The sequence below is a fragment of the Rhamphochromis sp. 'chilingali' genome (genome assembly GCF_963969265.1).
Source record: "Rhamphochromis sp. 'chilingali' genome assembly, chromosome: 21".
NCBI classification, from domain to species: Eukaryota; Metazoa; Chordata; class Actinopteri; order Cichliformes; family Cichlidae; genus Rhamphochromis; species Rhamphochromis sp. 'chilingali'.
The window spans coordinates 7,261,411-7,289,034 of NC_137949.1; the positions used below are offsets into that span (position 1 = coordinate 7,261,411).

A 27,624-nucleotide genomic window follows, 5' to 3' on the forward strand; every position below is an offset into this window, starting at 1 on the left:
AGCTTCATATTATCCTGAAGAATGTTTTACACACATGCACATAAATTAAACACAATTTAGTTTCGATCTCCTAGTTTACACTGTCATTATATATAACACATCAAGTATGAACAGTATAAACACAGTACACTGCTCACATGACCAGCAAGAAGCAAAGTACTAACATAACACCTGTGAGCTTTAATTTAACCCTATCAGTAGAAATAGATTTTTAACTCAGTGAACAGTGAACTAACAAATATCTCTCAAATCATGTTTGCTTTACTGACGAGAAATTAGTTCAGTCTGAGTGATACATTCATTTTGGTCCGAGTTATTTGTATCTTATCACATAAATAAACAAGAAACAAACAAACAAGCACCCCCCCCCAAACAAAAACAAACAAACAAACAAACAAAAAAACATGTGACATAACAAATATCAGTAGTGCAAAGTATATAAGGCTTTGGACAGGTCACCAATACCAATCCACAGGTGACACACTTCATTACACTCTGTGGTGTTACACCTGCAGTGTTTTCCTAGTTGTCTGGCATCAGAAAGCTGAAGCAGGAGTAAGGGAAGTTGGACAGGCAGTTTGTGTTGACCGTAACCTGCATATTACTAAATAACACTTGGTTTCTGTCACTACTGGCAATGTTCCCTTCCCTCTTCAGTGCTGTGAGTCGCCGGAGGATCAGCTGGTGTTCGTGGCCCCTAATGAGGCCCCTGAAGTACAGAACAGCAACCAGGTGCTTCTTACTGCAAGTGGAGAACAACATCAAAATGCTTATTAATTCCATATTTATTAATACTATTTATATTTATTTTAATTCATTAGTTAACCAATTTATATTAATTCCATTGAAAGTCCAGTTTACCTGAACCCCCCCCCCCCCCCCCCCCCCCCCCCCCCACCAAATACAAACACCAAGTATTTTTTGTAGGCTGTTGAGTAGTTGAGTGTATTAACTGTGACTTTCTGAGACATGGGGGTCATCTAAATACTTAAGTCCATGAGAAACAATGTAACTTTTTGACTCTGGAAAATATAACACATTTATTAAATTCTTTAGAATTTGAAGAATTCAAAGCTCCAACAGCGCTGGCTTTTGCTTTTTCTACATGCTTTAAAACTATCTGGCTAATACTGCAGTGAGAGTCTTAACTTCTTCCCCCATAAAGATGACATCAGACAACCTCCCTCATACTATTAACAACAAGTTCCGGTACATGGTATGAATCTTATATAGCGCTTTTCTACTCTCCCGGAGTACTCAAAGCGCTCTATACAACATCATTCACACCCACTCGTACAAGCACTTCTATACACAAGTGCAAACTAACCTGCATTCACACATGAACTCATCGGAGGTCAATTTGGGGTTAGTATCTTGCCCAAGGATACTTGACATGCAGACTGGGGAAGCCAAGGATCAAACCACCGACCTTCCAATCAGTAGCTGATCTGCTCTACCGCCTGAGCCACAGCCACCCCTAGTTCTGTTCTGTATGTCACTAACAATGTGAGAATAGTTTCCAGGATTTTACGAAGATAGCTACTTGCTTAGCAAACCTCCCAAGGTCTAGTTTACTGTTGTGAAGTTCTGGGTAATGCAAAGTTTTTTACTGATTTTTAACTTTTGTTGTACCCTTGACCCAATTTTAACAAAAATTAAATCAGCTCGAGCTGCCATTGGTATCTATCATCACACAGAATTCACACAGAATTCACACATCACACAGATATCTTGAAAAATGTGGACCCTAGACTGCAAACCAACAGAGAGTCAAACTGTCCATAGCTACACACTCCCTCCCTTTTCGGGGTAGAAGTAAAGCCTTGCCAATCCACAGATGCCAACACCATATGATACATAAATCCATCAAAAAAATATTTAAACTTGGGAATAATCACTTCAACAGTGTTGTCCTTTCCAAACTGCAGATGTATGAGTTGTTTATAATTGTGCAATAGTTTGTTATTTTTATTGGATATTTTCAGGATCACATCACGTAGACCTTTGCGCTGTAACAGTGAGGTTCTGACAAAAAAGGGGCAAAAATAAAATAAAATCATACTGCATGTCATAGCAAAAAAGGCACTCCAATATGGATATTAATGGAAAAATAACCACGGTATCTTTACAACTAGATTTTTTGGTAGTACAGTTAAACCTGTTATAATGATCTCTTCACTCACGTACAGTTTTTGAACATACAGTTTAAATTCCTGTACTTACTCAAACCGTATCTGCTGTGGTCCTATGACTTACAAACTTCACAGCACAAACCAACATTCTAGTTTCAGGGATCATCTCTTTAAGTTTCGACCTTTTTTTGAAACTTCAGTTTTTTTCCCACACTTTACATCAGTTCAGTTTTAACTGGCAAGAGAAACATCTGCTTTTCTTGCTAAATGTATTTATTTTCTCATTTGGGAAATAAAAAAAGATGCACATGTTTTCATTTAGCAGAACCGAAAGAAAGAGAAAAAGGGGAAAGAATGTGGAAATGCCCCATGCACATATTGCATGAAGTCTAAAGTTAACCACAGCATTGCAGGATCATTTAAGGCCCTCCTCTCACATTTCTACTGCTGGGGGAAACTTTGTGAGATATTACGTAAATCCCAACTCAGCGTGCCTCAGCTATACAGGGTCAACAGGCTGCACTCTGTGCTTCCAGCTTGCTTTTTTGTTACAGAGGCTGCAATTAGCTCTCATTAACAAAAACATCCGTCTCCTGCGCACAAGTTTATGTGGTTTTCAGCTTTCTGTTATGTTGTGAGAGGAATACGCAATTTTCTTTTAGAAACTAAAACGGTTGCAGTTTGCAGCCTGTGTGAGAGGCAGACAGACAGATGTTGATCTATCTTGTTAGATAGTTCTTCTTGCCATGTTTTGTGAAGTTTTACCTAAGATAAGCTGTGTATTGCACAATAACAGGGCACAGGCATCAAATGATAGGAATGCTGGAACATCTGGATTTTGCCTGCAGTGAGCAGTTAAGAGGTTTATTTACAGCAGCAATCTGGTGGGAACTGAGGAAACAAAACTCTAAAATGCCTTTAAACAGAGAGTGAAGCAGACCTAAGAACCATCAGATCATTTACAGCAGAGCATTTTTAATCGTGAATGACCGTAACTCCTTGTGCATTCCAGAAGACTCAACTTCAGGGGTATTATCACCACAGGCATCCACAAATGGGTCACTCAGATTATGATTCCTGAACAGTTGACAGCTGGGCAGTAGAACAAAAAAACTCCACAGGCTCTTCTCATTAGTCACCAAACATTTTAAGCTTTCACTGTGAAGGATAAAACCATTTCCTAGAACCCTGAAAGGTAAAAGCTGAGTTTTGTGGCCATGGCCAAAATACACCAAAGTAAAACTTTCACAGCATCTCAAAATGTCCTTTTTAAAGTCCTCTCAGATCATGTTTTCTCACAGGTGGAGAAAATCTGAGATAATCTCCAAGAGCATATCTCTAGCTGAACAAGATCATAATTAATTTTGGACATTTATATAATGTACAACACTATTTAGCCACCCTTAATCTCTTTATATATCGCTTCAACAGAGCTAGACTTTCTTGTAACTTTTTAAAAGTGTCTTGAGCAAAAGTCCTCCAGGGTGTTTCTTTCTTTCTTCGGGTTTTTTTCCACTTGTTTTCAGTCGAGTTCATGACCATTTTCTGAAAAACCATTTTATTTGTTTTGCTGCTTTCACTGACCTATGCATCAGCTGACTATAAAAAATGCTCCTTACTCAAGGAATGGAGGTGCATTGTGTCTACACATAACACATAACTTCGCAAAGAACCTATTTTAAATATAATGTTCAGGCACTTTGTTACAACAAACCATGACCAGTCTGCCTGTTTTGCAACATCCAAAGAAGAGCTTTGAATGTCATTCAGGAACTGTTCACTGAAATGTCCACTGGACTTATCCCCCATCCACTGGACAGCAGTAAGATGAGCTAATCTGTTTTTCTGTCCCCAATGAGCTCATGCTTTTGTTTTCACGTGTATAACACTGATTCAGGAACACACTTTCAGGCATCATTTCATCACTTGCTGATATCTGTCAAAAGACTGGAACAACTACTGTCTTTTCTACCGTTCATGTTTGCTGAGTGGAGTGTGTTGTCTCATCATAAAAAAGCTGTCAGATCTAAATTTAGTGCAAACAATATCCAAATTTCTGCAAAGAAAAAGAAACTGAGTAATCACCACGACTTGTGGATTTCATCTTTGTTACCAACATGTCCTTTTGTTTATTTTGATCACCTCACATGTCTGCAGTTTGTCCCACTCATGTTCATAACTCATAAAGTGAGAGCAAAGGTCATTATCATGTGATGGCTGTTAAAAATACCATTCACCGTTTTATCGGCTTCCTTTCAAGAAAATCACATCTCAGATGTCGTGCTTGGACGAGATATATCCCTGATGCTAAATGTCAGAGGGGTTTATATGAATCTCACAGACAGCTAATTAAACATTGCTCTTCTGCTTTGGGTCAGTCATTGAAATTCGCTTCACTTCCTCATTCTCCTGATGATAGTCAAAGTCCACTTAGGTTTACTTGACAGCTGATAATGGGGGATTCCTATTCAGCTACAATCTGCCCACTTCTGTTTTACACCAATATAAAATAAAGAATTCCTTTATGTGCTTCAACAACCACAAAGGGGAAGGTCTGACACTTTTGTTGTGTCTTCATTTTGGATTTTTTTTTCTTTCTGCTTTTCTTCGCATGTCACAACCACAAATTTCTGACGCAGACATGCTGTTGTTTTATAGTTTACTCCATACATGTTTCACTTTTATAAAACAATTTCAATAGAAACCTGGTAGATGGGAAACCCCTAAAGCCTACATACTGCGTGATCTTAGCTTGTCCTGAACTACAGTGCAAAATTTTTATTATTTTTTTTACCAAAAATAAATAAATACATAAATAAATATGACATCCCAGAGTGGCTTACACTTTGTCCTGTGATGTGTTCATGGACAGATGTAAATAAAGTTGTAGTGCGGCTAACATCTAGCTAGCTCTAAGGAGTTTTATACAGTTTAGTGAAGGCTAAACAGGCTCTGTGGTGTTCATGGTCAATGTTAGGTTACATCCCAGGTGTCTTCGAGGGCCAGTGTCCTGAAACGTTTCTATGTGTCCCTGCTGCAACACATGTGAATGAAATTAGTAGGTCATTAGTAAGACTATAGAACTCGACTGCATGCTGAGGTGCTGACGTGCAGTTTATCCATTTGACTCATGCTACAGCAGCTCATGAATGAATGAACATGGTGCAACAAAAAGTACTTTTAGAAGTACATTTTTCCAAACACTTTACTTCACTTTTATTTACTTGAGTAGGATTGGGGGTTGCCACCACCATCAAAGAAGCAGCACAGGTCAGCTGATCACAGCCTGTACACAAAGAAAAATGTACCGGCACTCACAAAATAAGCTATTATGTAACTTATTACTGAGCAATTCTTTTGCCCTTGCAAAGCACTCAATTTTAGGATTTCCTCTTCCACCAAATCCTACTTTAACGCCTCTCTAACAGCTAAATATTAATCCAAGACAAACAGCGATGTCCTTTTGTTTCTGTTGATTTGTACAATATTAACAAAGCTCAGTAAAGGAAAATTTTAATAACGCTCAACTGCAACAAGCACTGGAGCCAAATTTTGGTAAATGTCAGAGCAGAAAACACTGCTCTCTATATTCAGATATAACCGTTGGCATAAAACAGGGTTATTTTGTAGAAACCTGGCCTAAATTGTACACACCAAATCTGTAAAAGGCTAGAAACCAGTCCAGCCTAAGCGTTCCTTATCTGTCACCTAGTGGATTATGGGAAAACCCTAATCTGCCTGCATCCTAAAGACTAAGAGAGGGTAGAACGGGATTTTTCCTGGTTTATTTTTAGTGAATCGTCATGTTGCATTTGGCAGAAGTGCTTACCTGAAGTCTGGGTAATTCTCTATTACAGGCTGCAGATGGTTCTTGATGTCTGATGTGTTTTTCTGTCCAATGATGTTGCTCAAGTCGTCTCCTACATGGTAGAGCCACTCATTATTCGACTTCTGTAAAAGACAAAAAATATCAAAACATTAAAACTGATGGAGTTGCTGCTGACCTTGAACATCCTTTGAATTTTGAATAAAACACATGACTACACAAATAAAGGGGCTGCACAGCAGAGGATTTCCTGTTATGCTGCTCATTGAGAGGAATGTGACCAGCCATCAAAGGCAAATACGCCACTTAAACATACACTTATACTGCTTTTAACATGAACGAAGGATCTGTGGACCAAAGATCAGGTCAGTATTTTGTATTTTGAAGCAAAAGAGGATGCATATTATGTGAAATGAAAATAAAGGACCATTTAGACATCATTCTTTGTTTTTACATTCATCAGGTCCCAAATAGCAAAGAGAAATTACAAATGCATGCCATGAAAGAGTTCAGGTCTTAGGAGGTTAAAAGTGTTTAGATTACTTGGCTAAAAATAATTAGAAACGTTCCACCTGTTCATTAAACCTGTTTAAAATTCAAAGTAGTTTGAAGGTTTACTGAATCATGACATGTACTTAAAAATACCTACAGCAATTAATTTGTATTTTACTTTTTATTTGCTTTTAGTGTTGATAGGGAAGTGATGACTTAATTACCATGTCCTCAAATAGATCACTGAGTTTATTCCACTGATGACGGATCTTGGTCGCGGCCTTCTCGTGTTTCCGATTTTTGCACGAGTAGTTACTCTTCATCAGCTGACCGATGTATTCTATCACCACATGGTAGTGCAGTTTGCTTGCAAACGCCTGTCTCCAGGGTAACAGAGTCACAAACACACATACACACACACAGAAAGAGGGAGTTAGGTGGCGGCATAACAGGATGGACGCAAAAAACGGGAAATGTTAGTTTGGAGGTGATAATGCATCGTGACCACCAGGGTTCAATTCATCTGAACTGACACCTTTTAATCTACCTATTCATTCTTTCCTGTTAGGATTCATGACACTCACAGTTTTTTTTTCTGCTCTTGCAGCATCCGGAGAAAAACAATGGGACAGCAAAATGTATTAACTGGAACTTCCGAGACAATCGATCTAAAATAAACAGGACTTCCCGATTTCATAGTAAGCATTAAAAAAACGTCTAAGTACAATAGATATTAGATGATATTCTGCATCTTTTGTTCCTATTTAAATCACTTAACACCCTACAAATAAAACCATAATTACCATAAAAACTTCTGTTGAAGGTAATTCCCTTCATGGTAACTGTCTAATCAGACTGGGACAAATGCCAGAAAATCCTTAGCCTTAGCAAGGGACTTGACTTTGGCAGGCAACCTGTCTTTATTCCAAGCGGCGGCCTTTCCTGTACTGTAAGTAAAAACATTTGGCTGTTAAGTTTTATAAAGTAGTTGGTCAACTCTGGACTGCCCCTGTTGACTTTTTTCCAGGCCATCTCCTCCTTCTCACCTTGGCTTGTGGTGGCATCATGAGACTGCAGTGCTGGGAAAGCAGCTTTGTCCGGCTGTAGAGTTGATCAAAGTCTTCATCGTTGGTGAGCCATTTCCTTGTCATCATTCTCCTTAAGTAAGACTGGAAAAACAACAAATAACACAGCCATTAATCACACAATGCCTTTGAGGGTTTACTCACGACAGATTATAAAAAGTCACATTTCAAGTTAACACCTGATTATTCTACTAAATAGGCTAAAAGTAAAAAAACAAACAAACCTCAAACCTCATATTAAAAGGAATATATTGAATGAGAAGCAGTTAATGGAACTACCTCCTCTCAAAGCCTACTTATATGCGTATTTATCTTCATCACAAAATCTAAAGTAATGTGCAATCTAAGGAGCTTGGAAAGAAAAGCGTCTGGACTTCTTTAAGTTGCTTGAAGATGTTTCACCTCTCATCCGAGAAGCTTCTTCTGTTCTAGGGTCAAATGGTGGAGAGTCCCAGATTTAAGCCCTGTGGGAGTGTCCCCCCAAGAGGATGATGGACCCCGTAATGATCCACTAACTAATAACACGAGCCAAGGTGTGGCTCATGTGTAGGTCACAATCAGCCAAGGTTTCGGGTGAGCTCATTGTGAAACCTAACCCCAGCATACCATGTGATTTTCTGAGGGCAGATGGAATCCTCAAAGGACAACGGCCACTCTTTCAAGGATGCCAATGCTCATATTTTGGAAAAAGAGGACAGATGGTTTGAAAGACGAGTAAAAGAGGCCATTTATGTCCACTGTGAGCGACCATCTGGGACTCTCCACCATTTGACCCTAGAACTGAAGAAGCTTCTCGGACGAGAGGTGAAACGTCTTCAAGCAACTTAAACGAGTCCAGATGCTTTTCTTTCCAAGCTCCTTAGACTACGATGACCTGGATGACTGAGAACCTTCACAGACAAAGTAATGTGCAAAAGTCCAAAATTTTGTTTTGAAGGAGCCAGACTAGTATTAAGTATTATTTCTCCACGCTTTCAGAAAGTCTTTTTCTTTGGCCATTATCTGTGTTTTCCCTCATTTTCAGTCCAGTCCTCGAGCCTCTTAACACTGACCTATGAATCATTCAAGCATAAAAAAGAAACCTAACTCAAGGAATGAACCATAGTTGTGGCTACACGTAACAAACAACTTAGAAATGAACACAAAAAGGCAACTGTCTGCACTTTAGTTTTAGTTAAAAAATACCAAAGATAAGTCAACATCTTAAAGAGCATTCACGTATTGTTCAAGAAGTCTGTAAAACTATTCCTGAAGACTTTTTAAAGGCTAACAGTGAGAGTGAGAGTTCAGGCTGTGTTGAAAATAACAGCAATCATACCAGATATTGACTTCCAAGCTGATTAGAATGGTACAACTGTAGAACTGAACAGCATGTAAGCCAAACATCTGGATTTAGCTTATATCATACTTCCTTGTATCTTTGAATGTTTCAAGAAAGTTACTTCTCACTTTAAAGACATAACATCTGGAGAAAGATTTTAGGAAAGTACTCTTACGCTTACTTAGGGGGTCATTCTGCATGAGTTTGTGTCTTTGAATATACTAAAACTTTCCACAATACCAAACGTTTTTGGTCTAAACACTCATAGCATCTAGTATAGTTGTGAATAATAAGTATGCAGTTGGTTAGATTTGGTAGGAGATGTTTGATTCATGCATGGTGTCAGCAAACGCAGCATGAACATTCACCCCTTTCTTAGGGGTTAGTCAGAGGCCGGTTATAAGAAGCAGCTGTGGCCTCCTCCTGGTCCCTGGCAATGTGCACTCATTCCTGTTATTCACAGGCTGTCTTTAAGTATTATAGATTGGATTCATTTCCCCTGGCAATTGTTTAAGCTGTGTGACTGTTAAAGGGTGGTTCTTTCTGTTGTTCCAGGACTACACACTGCTGCTGTCTTCCTTTAGCCTTGTTGTTGCTTTGTTGCTGTCGTGTTGGCTGGTATTGAACCTTGTTCTTTTAACTAATGTTTGTTAATAAAGTGTCTTAATTAATGGTTCGGTATTGCCAGCCCTGCTGCTTAAGTTGCTGTTTTCTTTTCTGCAGGTGTATATTTGTAGTTTTGTCTAAACTTTGTTCTATGAAATTGATTTGCCACGCCTCTGCTCGTTAGTAATGAGCCTGTGTGCCCACAACGTTTGCACTGGTTACTGTAATCTCTCCTGGGGTGTAACTCCCTCCCCAGGTGGTGCTGTCTGCACCATTTAGTTACCGGATTTCCTCCTTCTTGCAGCCACAGATACACTTTGCTAAATAACTAGCATTTAGCAAAGTGTGAACTAGCTGATAAGTTACCATCTTCATCCTTTTGTCCAAATATTGGTGCAACTTGGCGTGTTGTCTGCTGCTCTGTTTGGCCCTTTTTTTTTTCTTCTTCTGTGAATTTTCCCTAAGTGCTCTTGGCTATTACTGCAAGAAAGGAGGAATCCCCTTTTTGTGAGCTATTCTACTAAGTCCTGATGTACTTAATAGAGGAGATTCTGGGCTTTTTGTTGATATCTCATGTGTTTGGGTGGCCTGTTTTACTGTAGCTCCAAAGAGGAAGGAAATAACAAAAAAAAGTTAAATGGGAAGATTCCTTTTCCTCAGTTTTATATCCTGTACAACATATGATTCACTAGATTGCCGTACCTTGACATCTTCTTTAAACTGATCCTCCAGGTCTCGCATAAGCTTGTCAATCAAACTATCTACCGCTTTTTGAAAGCCGTTCACCCCATCTTTACAGGTTTCTTTGTACTCCTCCATGTGTTTCCTGCAGGAGAAAACAACAACAAATAAAAAAACTTGATCATCATGAGGTTGGATGGTGACAATATTGCCACATTTTCAATCAGAACTGCACTGGTGAGTCTGGTGAAGCACATCTCATTTGCTTACATTAATTTTAAGTAATTACTTGAGTATGTTGCATGTTAATTTCTGTCTTATACTACCTACAAGTTACACGTGTTTTCAAAATTACAGTTTTTTAATCAATTTTTCCAGACTTTTTGTTTTTTAATGAAGCACTTTGGGGCAAACCGTGAGATATATTTCTCTTCACACTTCACATCTCAATTCATTTAAATAACTCGCATGTTTTTACAGGGTAGGGTTGGTGTAATTTTATTTATATTTTGTTTTTTATTTTTCCCATTCCCTGTTTAATACTCTGCAAGAGTTGGTGTGTCCTGAGAGGGTTATCTACAGAGTTGCTACCCCCTCAGCTTCCTAACAGATGTACCTGTAAGTGTGAACATCCCAGGTGACGTCATTCTTTGGATTTACAAGATTTCCAGAAAACTATGACCTCAATTTCGACCTCAGTGAGATTTAAACTCATCTGATGGATCTAAGGCATCAGCACGGTGACGACAATCATGGTTACAATGATGATAATGATGTGAAAGCCCAGGGAGCCATTGTGTGATCAGGCTTTGGTTCTACCATCTGTGTTATTTAGGGGGTTTTTTTTGCCATTCATCCTAACCACCTCTTTTTACAGACTCTATATATCACCAGGATCTGAATTCTCAGACTGAATTCTCTGCAGAATGAGGACACCTCTGCCAATATGACGTATGCTTTTATTTCAGTAACATGTTGAATGTGGTCCTATCAGGTCTTTTTATCACTGCTATTCACTGTTGTTTTAGCCTGTTTAGGCATTTTGATTAAGCCATCTCCTAAACTTCCTGCAGAAAACTCAATACAGTGGAGCTGAATTATTATTTTTGTTTGTTTTTTTAATTAACTTTATCAAAGGCAGACACGGTGTGTCTTTTCCCTTAATGTGTCTCCAGTTCCCTGCATATTTCTAGACTTCCTTGTGTTTTCCCTGGCACTACAGGCAGGAAAAGTGTGTGTACTGAATCAAGCTTTCAAACAGGAATACTGGAGGGCTTTCCTAGTTTAAACATAACAAAAGGTCTGATGAGATTTCCCAGACAGACTTTAGCACTACATCTATTTCTCTTCCCAGTCCTTCCATGTACATATATGGAAAGAAACAGGCGGTGACAGGAGAAACATGAACACAGCAGGATCAGTAACAAAAGAGATAGCAGTAATTAAATCAAGCAAAGCCCAGCTAACCAAAATGATAGCAAAAACTTAAACTAAGCATGAAAATACTCCCTGAACAGATAGCAAATCTGTCCAGGGTATACCCCACATCGTGCCCTATGGAAGCTAGGATAGGCTCTAGGTTTAACCTGCAGCTACGCCTGCAGCTATAAATATAAAGTGTTAGAACCTTGATTAAATATCCCTGCAGAAACTGAGCTAACCAGCACAGCGAGTGACAGAAGCAGCTGGTGTGCCCGCAGTACTTTCTCTTTCTCCCGATTATACCACAGCAGCGTTTCACATTCAGAGCCCTGCTTCTCTGAAATCACGTGGATCTCTTTTTGCTCTGGCATATAAAAGCCTCTGCTGTCCCATCCAAAGAACTCCCACACTTGTGAGACTCAGCAGTCGTGGCACACAACAGAATTACTGTCCCGGCAGATATATGTCAGAGCTGAATATCTGCGAGATGACTCATCCAAGCACAAGACAACCATGAACTTCCGCTCAAGTCTGCACATTCGATTTTTTTGATTCATTTCAAAAAACTTGAATAAAGAGAATGACAGAATAGATTCTCTGTTATAAACATTAAACTGCTTTGTTACAATGAACAATACACATATTGTTTTCAGAGGATGGGTAATACATATTCAGAACCTACTGGCAGTCATGTTCGTCACACTTTTGGTTTTCTTGAGATAAATTGTAATGCTTTTTCTGACTTTAGGTAATATACCTTTCATTCGCTTTGATTTTGCATGCTTTTTTTTTTAATCAAAAAATCGGGACTAAATAGCACCCTGGTGCATTTTTTTTAATTAAAATTGCTCATAAATCCATCCTGTCTCTAAATCCACACGAGATGAATGAGCTGACAGATTTATTGGGGGGAAAAATGTGGCGTGAACCCTCTAGATAACCGTGTCACGACATGCTAAATCTGGCAGGGCATTCGTGAATGTTTTCAGGAAGTCACGTGACTTACTTTAAAGAAGTAAAGCTGTTAATGTATGTAATGCGATACTCTGTCCACAAAGGCTGGTGAGAGGTGCAATGCTGGCTGAACGCTTTTTCAAACCTGCAGAGGAAAGAAGAAGCTTCAGTCAAAAGATGAGGCGGACAGAGTTAAACAAGCCAGATAAATAACAGGGGTTTAAAAATAATAACATTTTGTGACATTTTGTTGTAAAGCAAAGTTACAGACTTTATAGGAAACAAACCCTCCAAGGGGGATGGAAAGATAACAGGAAAAAGTGATGTTTAAAATAATGAATGCATAAGAAGTGTTGTTAAAATGTGCAAAAGTGCAAAGAAAGGTTATTTATTAATCATAAATACACTAGGGGGATTTGCAGAAAGGCTGAAAAGTCATAGCTGCACGATGCAGAAAGTTTTCCATCAGCTTCGCAGCTCCAAGTAAATAAAAGGTCTTTTCTGTTTCAGCATGACAGCGCTTGTGTTTTGTGTGGGAGTCTTGTTATTTCCTTTTCACTGATTAATTCTGGTGTATAATCCTTTATTTTGATTATGTTTTGTTTCTTTTCTGTTATATTTTGGGTAGAATGTCTGCAGGGGAAGATGGAGGAGGGAGATTGCTTATACACACTGTGTGGGATGGGGACAAACACATGATCCTCAGAGGATTGTCTGACCAATCGAGGGGAATATTCTTGTATTGCTTAACATAACATAACATAACATAACATAACATAACATAACATAACATAACATAACATAACATAACATAACATAACATAACATAACATAACATAACATTACTGTCTGATCACTGCAAAAAGGTCAGCGTCCTGATTTTTCATTTGTTTGCTTTTTTAGGTGGATGCTTTCCTCTTCCTCATCTCAGTTCTTTATCACAAGTTATTTTAATCCAGTTGTTTTTGCTGTTCTCTTGTTGTGGCCATAATACCTTTGATCCCACCCTCGCCATGTGTACAGTGGGGGAAATAAATGGTTGATCCCTCGCTGAATTTGGAACTTTGTTCACTTCCAAAGAAAGGAAGAGTTTTGAATTTTCATGGTACTTTTCATTTTAATGAGAAGAGTCAGAAAAGCGACCAAAGTGATTGAAAATGCCACCACTGATCAAAGACATGGATTTAAACAACATCTGCACTACATGTCATGGTAATCAGACAGAAAACCATCTATATACTTGTGACTCACTTTAATGCCTGTGCTCAGTCACAAGAAATAATCCTCAGATTACAACACACCATCATAAGAAATTGTAATCTGGAGTTTATTTCGAAGCCACTAAGATAAGAGTAAAATCAGCTTGCTTCCAGGAGGGTGGAGTGAAATTTTTCCACTGAGATTCCTGTGGTAACGTGGCCTGTTAAATGTCTATGACAGATGGATAGATAGATGTGCTGTCTCTGTGTTGCCATACCCATTTGGGAACTGTTTCAACTCCTTGAGGCAGGAAGAAACCACTTTCTTTTCCAGCTGAGCATCAAGTTTGATGGAGTTTAAAACAAACGATTTCACGCTCTGTTGAGGAAAAAAACAGAGCTGGTACACAGTGTAAGGAAACAGAAGTTATGTGCTGCCACCCTATGGTGAAAACACTACATTGCAACTTGGAGGATTAAAAAAGAAGATCTGTTGGCAGAGAAATCTTCACTAATTTAAATAAATAAATGTGAGATTTTATCTGTATCTGATGGGTTTGATGTGTTTAGCATGTACCCATTATGTGCATTATGTGATATTTCAATAAGTACCGTTAGGATGTCAATGGGAAATGAAGAAATGGGGAAGTTGTCCTCCTTTTTAGGAGCTTTGCCATCCTTCCACACCTCTTCATTTTCAAGTTCAATGACTCTGCCCTGTATCATTCTCAGTTCCTCCTGCAGGAAGAGCCAAGCAGAGTGGAAGTCAGCATTAAAGTGCAAGCAAAACAGCTGTTTCAGCAACTCGTGGCAACATCTCTTCTGAGAACTATATCAGAAATGAAACCATTAGTCAAACATTTGCTGGGTGTAACCACTCAAAACTGATGCTTTGAGTATTTTCTTTTCTTCTATGCAAGTACAGTGAATATCTTTGTGTTTTTCACTAGTAAAAAAACAACAACTGTTAAATACAATAAGCAAGGAATATGTTTTTTCAGTAACATAAAAATCAATCAAGAAAATAACAAGCACTGGTAAAAAACCGTACACTGATAATGTGCTCAGTTATCTGTGATCTTGTTTTATTACCATGTCAATGGGTTTGACGCACTTTGAGAAAATAAATCAAAGGCTTTCGTTGTACTATTTTGTATACTCATGTTTTGGTTATGTGACTAAGTTGTGATCGAGGCAACTTGGTTAATGATTTTAAACAATCTGTTGAAGAAACTGCCTGATTCCTACCAAGGTTTTATTGTTTTATGTGTCTTTAACTGGAAGTTTAACAGTACTGTGCATCAGACTGTGAACTGAAAACTTGCAACTACATCACAGATGATTGACATCTTCACTGTGTAGATGGGTTAATTATCAGAGGATATGCTTTCTCCAATACTCCTGAAACAGAGCTGCAGACTGAGGTCTTTATTCTCTGGGAGGTTGTTACCATGAGTGTTAGTGACCTCTGTCACATTAAAAAGTCACCTGACCTGATGTTATTCTGAAGGCAAGATTGTAGCTGGTTCAACATCAGTGTGCTCAAACTGTAAATGTGTTTTATGGCATGAATGTTAAAGCAATAAAACCAAACAAACCTCTGGCCTGTAGTGACTGACATCATGTAACCAAGTTAATCACTAAACTTCTAATCTGATTGAATGTTGGAGGTTTACTGCAACTTATCCCACCATTACTGAGAGGCTATCTGGCATGTAGACAGATTGATAGTACTCTGTTACATTTCTTCAAAACAATCTCTCTTTAAATATTTAGACTTTTAATGCATATTCCCCCAAATTATTCAATTTTAGAAGAAAACAACAGCAGAAAATACCTAGCGACAGACACCTTTTGTTCCTTCACATATGCAAGCCATTTAGCAAAAACTGCATTTCTATAAATAACCACTTGATGGCCACTTAGCTCCTGTGACATCACACACTGGTTTGTGAGTGTGATGGATTTTATGTGGGGGTTTTTTCAGTGTACTATCTTGCTGAATGTATATGCTAGCACTAATTAGGTATCTATATCTACATAATTGATAATTTGGTATCTGAGTCTGTGTGTACGGGCTCACTATGCTAACCCAGCTAGCTAGCATTTGTTTTCAGCCTAACCTCTCTTTCCATGGTTTCCATTCATCCACCAATCCATCCATCTATCCACACTTCCACCCTAACCCTTCAGAAGTTCTACCCAGGTCATAAAAGCCAAGACAGCTAAAGCAAACACAAATGGTAATCCACAAACCAATGAATCAATTATACATAATTGATTCATGTCAAGTCAGCTCAGTTTAGGTCATGAAAGTCACAAAACCAGTTAGCAGATCTTTTAACGTGACATTATTCTTAAAGTGAGGCATAATAAAGACATATAGTAATGAAGTGTGTGCTTCATAATATCTCAATGGTCTTTTAATTCAACTCATTCTCATAATTACACAAAGAATAACAATATGAAAGACTAAAATTTCATCTATGGATGAAATTCCAACAAGAAACACATTTAAAAGTCTGTGTGTTGTGAGTTCAGTGTGAGCGCCTCACCTGCATTCTCCTGCAGTACTTCTCTTTCACTTGTTTCAGGAAGTTCTCCTCAAGCTGCAGATCAGTGCTTTCATCTTGGATGTCTGGCTGCAGAGACAGACTTCCCATGATCCTCTCACTGTTGGAGTGAAACAAGATGCAGTTCACAACATTTTGTGGTACTAAGATCGGCCAAAATACATTTTCCTACCTGTGATGTTGAAAATAAAACGTTTAAAAAAATCTAACATAAAATCCAATTAAATACATTCAGTAGTCCTTTGCACACTGCAATGCAATATTGAATGAGTGTATTTGCTTTATGAAAACCATGTTACATTATGGTCTGTGTGCGATATACTTTATGAAGAGGATCCTATTTTACATAATCTGTGAAAAATGTGGTCGTGACCTGATTTTATTTTTCCCATTTTGGCCTCGAGAGTGTTGTGCTTCTTTTTTATCAGATCAGCTGTTTATTTTTGGTCTCCCAAATGTTGTTCTGAGCACAGGTTTATTTTATGTTTCCCATGCCCTGATTCAACAAATAATGTCAGCACTGCCTACCTCACTCACGCTCGCAGTCCTGCTTTTGTGTTGGGTATTATTAAAACGGCTGTCTGCACCATGTGTGAACACATTTTTATGTGGACAGTGAAGATGTGGTTTTAGGTGCCTTCCCCCTGTAAATCTGAGATGATAAAAAAGCTGCAGGAGGACATGCAGACATACTTTTCCCTTTTATAATGTTTGCATAACACATCACGCCTTCAAAGAATCCGACTGAGGAGTTTATTGCATATCATCTGTCTCTGTTTGCTGTATGCAATCATTACAAAGGCTATCTGAATTCAATTTAAATCACAAAATACATTTTCTGTATTCTATGTATATTCCAAAAAACACCTGAATTCACTTATTCTCTTCACCATACTAACGTAATGATGGGAGATTCATAAAAAACTATAAAGAATAGCCTAAATCACAGCAGCAGAGGCAGAGTTACTGAAATATGGAGACTTGTAGAGCTGAGCTTTTCTGACCTTCACTGCCCAACAAACACCCACAGCTTTCAGATGCAACACCACAAGTTTTTCACAGTTTTCTAGGTTTCAAACCTGAGGAAACACAATGCTGGTGATTTTTTTTTTACTGGCTGCAATCATCAAATAAAAAAGCATTTTAATATGTAACATATTTTTAAAAAAAGCTCTTTTCATTTGTGGTAGGATGGGTTGTGCACTTACTGGATATGTCACGGTCCTGGGTCGATGCCCCAGTGTTTTGTGTATTTTGAATTGTCATGTCATGCCATGAACTCCCAGTTTAGGTCAGTCGTCCTAGTTTGAGTTTTAATTTTATTTGTAGTGCTCGTGTATTGTGTTTTTCAGTTTGTTTTGCAAATAAAAACTGCTGCCTTTAAGTTAAAAATACCACCTGAGAGTCCTGCGTTTGGGTCCAATCACTGCCTGCCACACAGAGAACCATGACAGGAAATGTGCCCATCATCTGACCACTTTTAATGCTTGTCCTTTTTCGACAACAGATCTAGAGCTTTATTGAAACAATGACTTTAAGGTTTTTTTTTAAATTTAATAATAAAAAGAAAACATAGTTTTAAATAAATCTATATAGCATTATTATCACTTTGGCCTATCAATTGGCCTTAAAGGAGAGGTCAGAGGTCAAATGTGACATGATATTTAAAATCTTTATACATTATTTTCAATATGTTGACAATACATATACATGTGAGATATACATGAGAAATTTTAAGGCTCTTTGTCAATTTTCCACCAATAAATCATTAACTTGACTTTGAAAGTGGATGTATGCCAAATTTTAATGGATCGCTAACATGATCACAGTAAGTAAGTAAGTACAGTAAGAATGACACACAAATGCTACCAAAATAAAATCTTCTTGGCAGAGTACGGTCTGTCAACAGTGCAATGTGTGACTGGCTAAAATGATGCATAACGATTGTTTATAGGGTACTCAATTTTGTAGCTGCTTTCAACAAACTATGTTTGCAAGGCTAATGACAAATGTCATGTTGGACAAAGACGACTGAACGCTTTTGAAGCTGTACAGCATCAGAGTTAGAAATTACATTACAAAACTACATTACAATAAGTAACTGCATGTCAGTTTTTGTGATCACACCACAATAAATAGAAAATACTGTTTAACATCATTCTAAAAAGTGAAATATAATGCACAAGAGTTCATTTCAATTTTGTCTCCATCTATTTATGTACTGTTTTGGCTGAATAGGAAATTCCTTTGAGAGGTGTCCTTGAGGAAAAACAACAGCCCTATTTGAACAATCTACCCACTCACCTCTTGTACTTGTTGATGATCCAGTCCAGCAGACCATAGAAATCCTTCAGCTCCGTCACCTGCTGCTCCAGCTTCTTCAGGTGCTGTGCAACGACTCTGTTATAACCTCTCACATAAGTGCTGAAGACTTTAAAACTGGGTGGGTAGGACCACCGCAGTTCCTGCTTCACATTCTCTAAGTCCTCCACAATGACTTTACCCAACAGACCCAAGTGAACAGCTAACCAGGCGGAGTTCTGCTCTACTCTGTCCAAGTGAACACTCTGCACCTTCACCTGCACACCCGCACTAACCGATTCCCTCCAAGCGTCCATCCAGCTGTCTTTCAGGCCTCCTGGTTCTCTTAATCTCTTCTCTTCCTCCTGGATGACGCGGGCCATTTGGAGCAGCAGCTTCTTGTTTTTGTCGGAGAGAGGGTCGCACACTATGTCGCTGACCTTTTTCCTCATTGTTCCATAGAGAAGGTTGAGGTCTTTTTCCCTTGTGGCCAGCTCCATAGCTGAGCCATCGGAGCACGACTCTGGCTGCTGGTGAAACTCCTGCCGCAGGGCGAGCAGGTTCAGGTGAGCCTCCTCCAGCTCCCCCGTCTCTATCAGTTTGTTGATCTCCATCACTGTGAGCAAGCAGAAGTAATCGTATCACCAAGGGCTTAACAGAGCTCCTGTAATCAGTTATGTCTCATTATGAAACCACAATGGTAGAAATCAGAGTGTAGTGCTGCTCCAGTCAACATAAACGCAGCAAAAAAAGCCAGACTTCAGTAGACTTATTGCAGCTCATTCAGAAACAGTAAATCCAGAACAATTCATCACATCAGGTGTCACATCGTTACACTGGCTTGATGCTGCTTGATGTCAAAGAATTTAATTTTAGATTTACGGTATAATCCTTGTAAAATAGGATTACTGCTCATTTTTACTGGATATCATAGTTAAACAGCAAAAGTTAATAAAGTAAAAGTTCAGAAACATCAAAGATCTTTAATTTTACCCTGTAATGAAACCTACCTGCAGCTTTTGTGGAGATGGTGAGTTGGAATTGGTCTCCTGCTATAGGCTAGCAAAGAAGGCTGTTGCAAATTGCAATTTCAGCTGCTGGTACAGTATCCTGGCACACTTGCATACCAATGAAATTAAATAATGTTGAAATATCTGAATTAATTTTAAATGTCTAAAGTCTTTTTTCTTAAAGTGGAGGCAATGTGTTTTAGAATAAGTAATAATTTTTATTTTAAATTTAGATAATTAATATAAGTGTTTTGTTTATATACTGAAGTAATTTTTAGGTAGTAGTCAGTTATGCTATCTGTAGTAAGCTATGTTTACTAACTAAATATGCCATTACCATAGCTATGCTGTGCTTTGGAGGTAATCCTTGATTCTACACGTTTGATGTGAAAAATTATGACTTTGAAGGTTCTTCGTGAGATTAATGGGTTTTAAGGTTACTGAGAAATTATAAAGAAATGTCTGTGAAGGTTCTCAGTCATCCAGGTCATTGTAGTCTAAGGAGCTTGGAAAGAAAAGCGTCTGGACTTTTTTAAGTTGCTTGAAGACGTTCCACCTCTCATCTGATAAGCTTCTTCAGTTTAAGGGTCAAATGGTGGAGAGTCCCAGATTTAAGCCCTATGGGAGTGTCCCCAAAGAGGGACATGGACCCCTATTGATCCTCTACTTTCACACCTTGGCTTGTGTGATTAAGTAGAGGATCAATAGGGGGTCCATGTCCCTTTCGCTTCATTTTGCCACTCTCTTTTATATTTCTCTTTTTTTCTTTGTCTCTTGTGCCCCTTGCTTCATTTTTCTCTCTTTCCGTTACTTCTTTTCTCTTTGTTTCTTTAAATTACGTCTCTATCTCTCTGTTACCCTATCACCTTGCCTTTTGTGGATGTGCTTAAGGCTCTTCGCCCTTATGTTGCTTTAATTTGTGTTATTTCGCTGCTCTGTTTTGATTTTTATATGACTCTGCTCTTGTTGTAGAAGCCTGATAGACTTTGTTTCAACACATTCTGCTTTCTCCAGACAATCTTTTGTGAGTGATTTTATTTTTTAATTGGATCTAAAAAGCTGAATCTTCAAGTGACACGCAGGACAAGGTTCATCATTTTGGTTTCTGGCAGCAGACACATCTCTGTATTTGTCCTGCTAGACCTCAGTGAAGGGTTCAATACTCTCGACCATAACATTTTACTACAGAATGCCATAGGTATTAAAGATACTGCACTGCAGTCGACTGAATCATGTCTAATAGACTCCAGTTTGTTTATGCAGTCTTCTTCACAAAGGCTAATTATGGAGTTCCACAGGGTTCTGTGCTGGGACTCAATCTGTTATACATCATTCCCAGGCAGTATTGTTATAATATCATTTTCACTCCTATGCAGATGATACCTAACTGTATCTATCCATGAAATCAGATAACACATACCAGATAGTTAAACTGCAGGAGGTTATTAAAGTCATAAAGGCAGGTAAAAGAGACGATCCTGGTTTTCAGGGAAGCAAGGAAGTTGATGTTGCTGGTGTTACAGCATTATAATAGTTAACGAGCTTGTCAATCATTTTCATAGAGTCCCTAAATAAGAAAGAGATTATAATTCTCTTAAATCCATCAACTTATTCTTAAGAGTAGAAGATGCCACCATCACTGTTTTTTAACAGCTAAACCAGTGTCCCATTTATGAGACTGGATTTGAAACTGTGTCTACAGATAAACTGACCCTCTGTTATTTACATGACAAAGGAAGCTCTTATCATTGGCTCTGTCTGTTGCGAAAACAAACAGTAAAGAGACAGATCCAGACTACAGCGTGGCATGTATACACAGAAAACATGTTAGGGGACATTCGAGACACGGTGCTATTCTGCCTTTTCACTTGTAGGTGGAAAAATTGTTACAGTCAAAAATGTGCTATATGAAGTCACAGTCAATTTAAACCAACGTGAACATGTAGTGGAGACTGTACCTGACAGTGGTGTGAGGGGGATACTTGGCAGTACGTAGCAATCTTCGATCTCTTCTCTAAGAACCTCCTCCTCCTCTTTCTCCTCCATGTCTTCCTCCACTGAGGCCTCAGAGATGGAGTTAGTGGAGACTTTATCAGTATCCTTCTTAGTAACCATTTTCAGACTCCGACGAATGGATGCTCCTCTTTTCATAAAAGAATTACTGAATTTGGAAGTACCAGGATCTAAAAAAGAAAAGTTTGATGATTTCAGGGTGTTTTGTTATCCTCCCTTTTCTACAGGCATAGTTTTAAACTCAGCAGCAAAAAGCCGTAAGTTTATATGCTCCACTATAATGGCAATTTGTAAATGTGCAGATTTTAGGCACTTTGATTTGCTCTTTCACATAGACATATATTATTACCTTTGTACGGACTATAAGACTCATTTTTGGGAAACAGAGCAGTGTGTTTACACCTTACAGTAAAGACTCATATTTACATGTCTAAAGTATAAGGCGCTTACCAGTTCAACTTAGAAGGGTCTGGGTGAAAACCTAGGGGAACTTTGAGCAACAGATAAATTCTAAAGATAACTATTGCTTCACTCACCTCACATGACATCAAGTTGCTGTTTTCCATTGAGGAAAACTTGTATATCTGGTATTCTACTTGGCATAGCTGTCCTTCAATCAAGTATTCTTTGTTTGTACTTTTCTGTTTTATTCCTTGTTCTTCGTATTAGTATTTTTGCACCAACAAGGTGATTACCAAAGATGTACTAGCTGAAACCATGACATATGTTGTGCAGTGTGTCCTTTAAAAAAAACTGGAAGAAACTGGACCGATTTTACTGTTTTTTTGCTTGTTTGCAAGGAAGTAATCTTGAATACGAAAGTCGATGAGGGAGGTTTTTAAACACTTGACACTTTTTATACTAGTCGTCTGTGCATTTATGATGTATGTTTAGATGTGAAAACATGCTGGTCAACCAGCAAATAAAATTCTGAATCCAAAGTGTTAGACATGAATTTAATAATGCAGTTAATACCAAATGCTTTATTCACATCATTTTGTGGGCTCGTCACTAAGATCAAGTAGTATTTGTACTTGTTTTGTATTTTATTTTATTTATTTATTTTGCTTTAACAGAAATCAGTTTGCCAGGAAAATGAGGGGCCAGAATAATCAGTCATATATCTTAATGTTACACTTGTAAAAAGAAATAGCAGCTTTACCTGAATACATTACTTCCAACTATAGAACGCTGATCTTTCTAGAGTAGATTATTAGTAGTAAATTTGTAAATACTAAAAAAATATAGGTAGCAGTTTAATATTTTAATATTGCCAGTATGTAGCAACATTGATCTAGTATTAAAGTTAACATTTTACCTGTCTTTGATCGTGTCAGTGGTTTGGATATGCGAAAAGAAGCATCTGCCTCATCATCATCTTTTTTCTGGTTGTTCTTCAGAGGGGTGGCCGGAGAGCCGGCGCTCAGACCTGACAGAGAGGCAAGAAGAGCACATCAGTAGCAGCAGAAGTTTCTCATAAACTGACTCTGGAGTCCTTAGTTTAATAAAACAAAGAAATTTCTCTTTGTGGTGTCACAGGGATATAAACTAAAGGTTATATCCATTTATGTGGGTGTTTGTATGTGCATGGCTTTGGCAATGCTATTATGCAATCTGAAGAATGCAAAAAACTGTAAGCTGTGTTAGAAATAAAAGTTCAGAGTGCTAGTGCCTAAAAAGCTGCCTCCTAATGAGTTTCATCATTAGGAGACAGCCTGACCTGATTTCTGATGAGATAATGATTTACAAATAATCACATAACTTGTGCCAAATGTTTTGGGATGGTTGTTCTGTTGCATGACCCGACTTCAGCCAAGTTTTAACTGTCGGGCAGATGGGCTCAGATTACACAGAAGTTCAATGACTGCAAGGTGCCCGGATCATGTGGCTGCAAAACAAGCCCAAATCATAACCCCTCATTCACAAGTGAGAGTTGGTATGAGGTGATTGCACTGACTTGCTGTGTGTGGTTTTTTCCAAATGTGGTCTTGTGCATTGTGACAAAACATCTTTTTTGCAGTTTCTCTGAGAATTGCACGGTCAGACCTTGGGGTGAATTTGCACACACACCTGGACGCTCCAGGACTACACGCCCCCCTGCGAAAACTCTCTTATCTACACAAATAATCTCTTTGAATGTTTAATCAGTTAATTAATGTTCATTCTTCTCCTTCTAAAATGAAGCTTGGACAAACTGCACATCAGCAGCAGCTTTAAAACAAGCTTTTAGTTCACTTTAAAAATAGATGAAAAGGAGGCTTGATGCTCCTCTGAACTCCTGACCTTTGCTAACAGTGAAACATGACAACATGGATCTAAATGAGGCCCGATTCTGCCTCGTCAACAGAAAATTTCTAAGAGGGTGCCATGAAAAGAGAGGCAACTCCTTTCCTGTGAAGCAATGAATTGCTTTTGTCAAATTTCCCAAATTATCTACATTCAAACAGCTTTCCTACTAATTAGTTGATTTGATGGCCAGGACAGGACTTTATTTCTAAAGTCTCACATGTACAAACGGTCAGAAATCACCACAGTGAAGTAAAATTAGACGTTTATTCACAGGGAAAATCACAAGCAAATTCCACGTGTTGCAGGATGAAATTATTATTAAAATGTCAGACCTGAGGGGAAGGATAACTGTAACCATGGCTCAAATTGAGGTAACTTGGAGCTGTGGACAGACCTGTACAGACCTGTAGAGTGGTTTCTTCCACCCTCTTGCACAGACTGAAAAGTTCAGCAGTAACAAATGGGAGTGGGCAATAGCTAAATATGTTTTATCCACAAATCCAGAAAATAACTGAAAACGTGGGATTTTGCTCATTTTATTAAGAATTTATATTTGTATTATTATTATTGTCAGGAAAGGGAGCAGTGTGTTGACATCTTACAGCAAAGCCTCATGTTTCTAAAGTGTGACCTGTTTAAAGTGTCCTCAGGCTAAAGTCAGGAGAACTTTGAGCAAAGCATGAACTCCAAAGGTAATTATTGCCTCACTCACAACACATGACATCAGCATGCTGTTTTCCATTTCTGAAAGCTGGTGTTGTTTGTATTCTACTGAGCATAGCTGCGCTTTAATCAATTATTCTTTGATTGTACTCTTCTGGAGGTACACTATAGTGTAGTATATTCATCGTTGAATCATGATGTTTTTGGTTTATATGCTAAATGACATTTCATACACATCTAATCAGATAAAAGTAATTTATCTACCTGATACTGAGCCAGACTTTCTTAAAGTGCATCCAGGAAGTATTCACAGTGCTTCACTTGTTCCACATCTTGCCATGTTACAGCCTGATTACAATGGACTCATTCATTTTTCAACTCAAAATTCTACACACAATGCCGCCAATGCAGTGAATGAACATCTAGAAAGAAAACACTATCAGTCATGTACTATGTATGTTGACAAAGAACAGAAAAAAGGCCACCAACATCCAGAGAAGAGCTCTGAATATCAAGAAACCTGGAGAACTCTTCCTGAAGGCTACTTAAAGAAATTACAAAACAAACTTTGGCTAAGAGTTCAGGCCAAGCTGGAGAGTAAAAGGTGGCCATGCCATAACAAATACTGATTTTCATGCTCATTAGAATTGATATAAAATATAAATACAAATACTAGCCTCACATACCACATTTTCATATTTTTTGCACAAATTCCAATAAATCTCTGGAGCAATTTTCCACTTTCCTTGGAAAATATAGACTTTTGCACAGTAATGCATGGTCCTGCAGTCCTTCTTTGAGCAAGGAAACATTTTGTTTGACATTTGCTAAGATACTTTGATCAAACGGATATATTTGCGTTTTGGCCCTTTCTGCCCTTTTCCCAGACAACTGCTCCTTTCACCTTTGCATACTCTCTTTAAAATAGCACCCACATCTGAGGGGAATGACTTCACACGATCTTTCTCCTGGGCGCTCATGGGAAAAAATGTAAACAAGCATTAATTAATAAGAGCTAGGACACAACATTATTTATGTTTTGTGAGAGGACCTTTTTAAGAGAGATAGCGAGGTGTAAATTATCTGTAAGATCCTCTTGGCTCTTCTTTTGACCTTGAGATTCCACCTGTCTGCAAAACCTGCTTCACAGCAGATTTTATTACAGCCATGAGGGTACTCACTGGGTGACGGAGGTGGTGGTGAAGCCGCAGAATCTGACTCATTTGTAGGTGTATCTGATTTGGACGTGACCTTTGATCCCTTGACAGATGACAGAGGACTCTTCTGTGTTGCATGCTGGATGCTCTTTCTAAACGATCGCAGCCTGCCCAACTTTGTGCCGCCATCGGTCGACAACTTCTCATCGCTCTTGATGGACCCGTTGCTCTTGAAGGACGCTCTGTCCTCGCTGGGGCTCTCGGTAGACTTTTCCATCATTTGCGACATCTCATTTCATTTACTACCCAACTGCGAGTGAAAATGTAAAAGAAAAGTTGTAAGGACAAAATGTCTCTCTGTGCCGTGCCTTTGCTCTACAAGTGAGCATGTGTGTGAGTGTTTAATCATTGTGACTGCTGAGAAAATAAATGGGTGGAGGAATTTTGTTGACTAATAACACATGAGCCAGCAGTTTTCATAAGCACCCAAAAGACACTGCAGATTAAAATTAAAACTGCTGTATCTGCAGGTACAGGCTGAACTAAAGAAATTCCCCTGTCTCTCTCTGGCTGTTTTTAAAAAACAACAACAACAACAACAACAAAAAACTAAAACCAAGGAGAGGAGTTCAATATTAAAGAAGTCAGTCAATGAACAAAAAATGGTCAGTGACTGTTTTGACAGATGCTACATGTTTGATGTAGCTCTGGACCAATGTACAAAAAATGACATCCAAAAATGTCATTTGGATATTTGCAGAGTCATGAGATAAAGAAAAAAAACCTAAAAACAATCACTTTTTATTCAAGACATTATAATAATAATAATTCTAACTATGTGTTACATGATCATGACTTGACATGTCTTCATAATTTACTAGAAATGACTGCAGCGACTAAAATTCTATAACTTCTGATGTGGATTAAGAAGCAGAGGTCAAACCTCCAACAACTCTTTTACTATATGTGCATATAGATGCCAAAAATATGCTACTTGCTGAATGCATTCACAGTATATATATATAGTGATTTTATTTTATTACATTATATTATTTTATATAATAAAGGTTTGCTACTAACAATGACCGGATGAGGGGGAAAGAAAAGTCAACTTACCTCTGGCCGATTCCTCGGTTAATAAAACTTCCGCTGTTTTTGTGCTTCACTCTTTATAGCTTATTCGGTGCTTTCGCTTTCTTAAATTTGCATTGCTGGCATGAAGGCAGACAGGAAATCTTTACCGTCAGCTGTGTCTCTGTAGGAGAAAGTTTTTTAAAAAGCCGGCGGTAAAAGCACAAGGTGAAGCAGGCGAACTAGCTTCTCTGGGCACAAGGACAAGCCAGAGATCACCTTCCAGTGAGCAGGTTTACGGACTGAAAAAACACACACAGAGAGACCTCTTGTTAATGATTAAACGGACATTTAGTCAGCGGGAGTGTCGGTCGCAGCACAAGCTGAAACCACTGACCGACATTTTTTTTTTACTTTTCCCAACACCCTGATCAGTTTACAGGAAGATTTCCCCCGAACACACACAAAAATCCTACAGCCGCGTTGCCCCCATCAGCTCATGTTTCAAGGTTAAGAGTTTAAACCTTGCAGTGGTGCAACAAGCGCTCATTCTGTACGTAAGAGCGCAGCAACGAAAAAGACTCAGAATTTAAATTGTAGGGGAGACCGGGGATAGTTGTAACGTGGGTCAGTTGTAACACTTCCAATTTCTCCAATCAGGGCTAAGTTTCAAATGATGTGACTCATCCTGTGCATGCCCAACTCAGTTCTGCTATCACATGTGAAAAATCAGCACATTTTGTCAAACACAGACAATTTAACACGAAAAAAAGTAATTTGTATGCCAAAAAGTAAGTTTTTCTACTTTATTTCAATTTCTAATAGCATT

At 38.4% G+C, this 27,624-nt stretch overlaps 1 protein-coding gene across 2 annotated transcripts; it reads right to left on the reverse strand.

Annotated features, from left to right (window-relative positions):
- Positions 1-390: 390 nt before the first annotated feature.
- exoc3l4 (exocyst complex component 3-like 4) lies at positions 391-27,250 on the reverse strand. 2 transcript variants are annotated; one of them, XM_080870646.1, is made up of 14 exons: positions 26,841-27,250; positions 25,749-26,034; positions 22,934-23,044; positions 21,561-21,785; positions 18,596-19,208; positions 16,274-16,391; positions 14,331-14,456; positions 13,997-14,097; positions 12,572-12,664; positions 10,165-10,288; positions 7,497-7,619; positions 6,675-6,827; positions 5,962-6,083; positions 391-742 (listed from the first exon to the last, which is right to left on the reverse strand). In XM_080870646.1, exons 2-14 carry the CDS (start codon positions 26,011-26,013, stop codon positions 523-525), a joined length of 2,394 nt encoding a protein of 797 aa, XP_080726772.1. In that variant the 5' UTR covers positions 26,014-26,034; positions 26,841-27,250; the 3' UTR covers positions 391-522. The 2 variants fall into 2 exon arrangements, with proteins under 2 accessions (XP_080726772.1, XP_080726773.1); XM_080870647.1 differs by lacking the exon at positions 14,331-14,456.
- Positions 27,251-27,624: the final 374 nt, after the last annotated feature.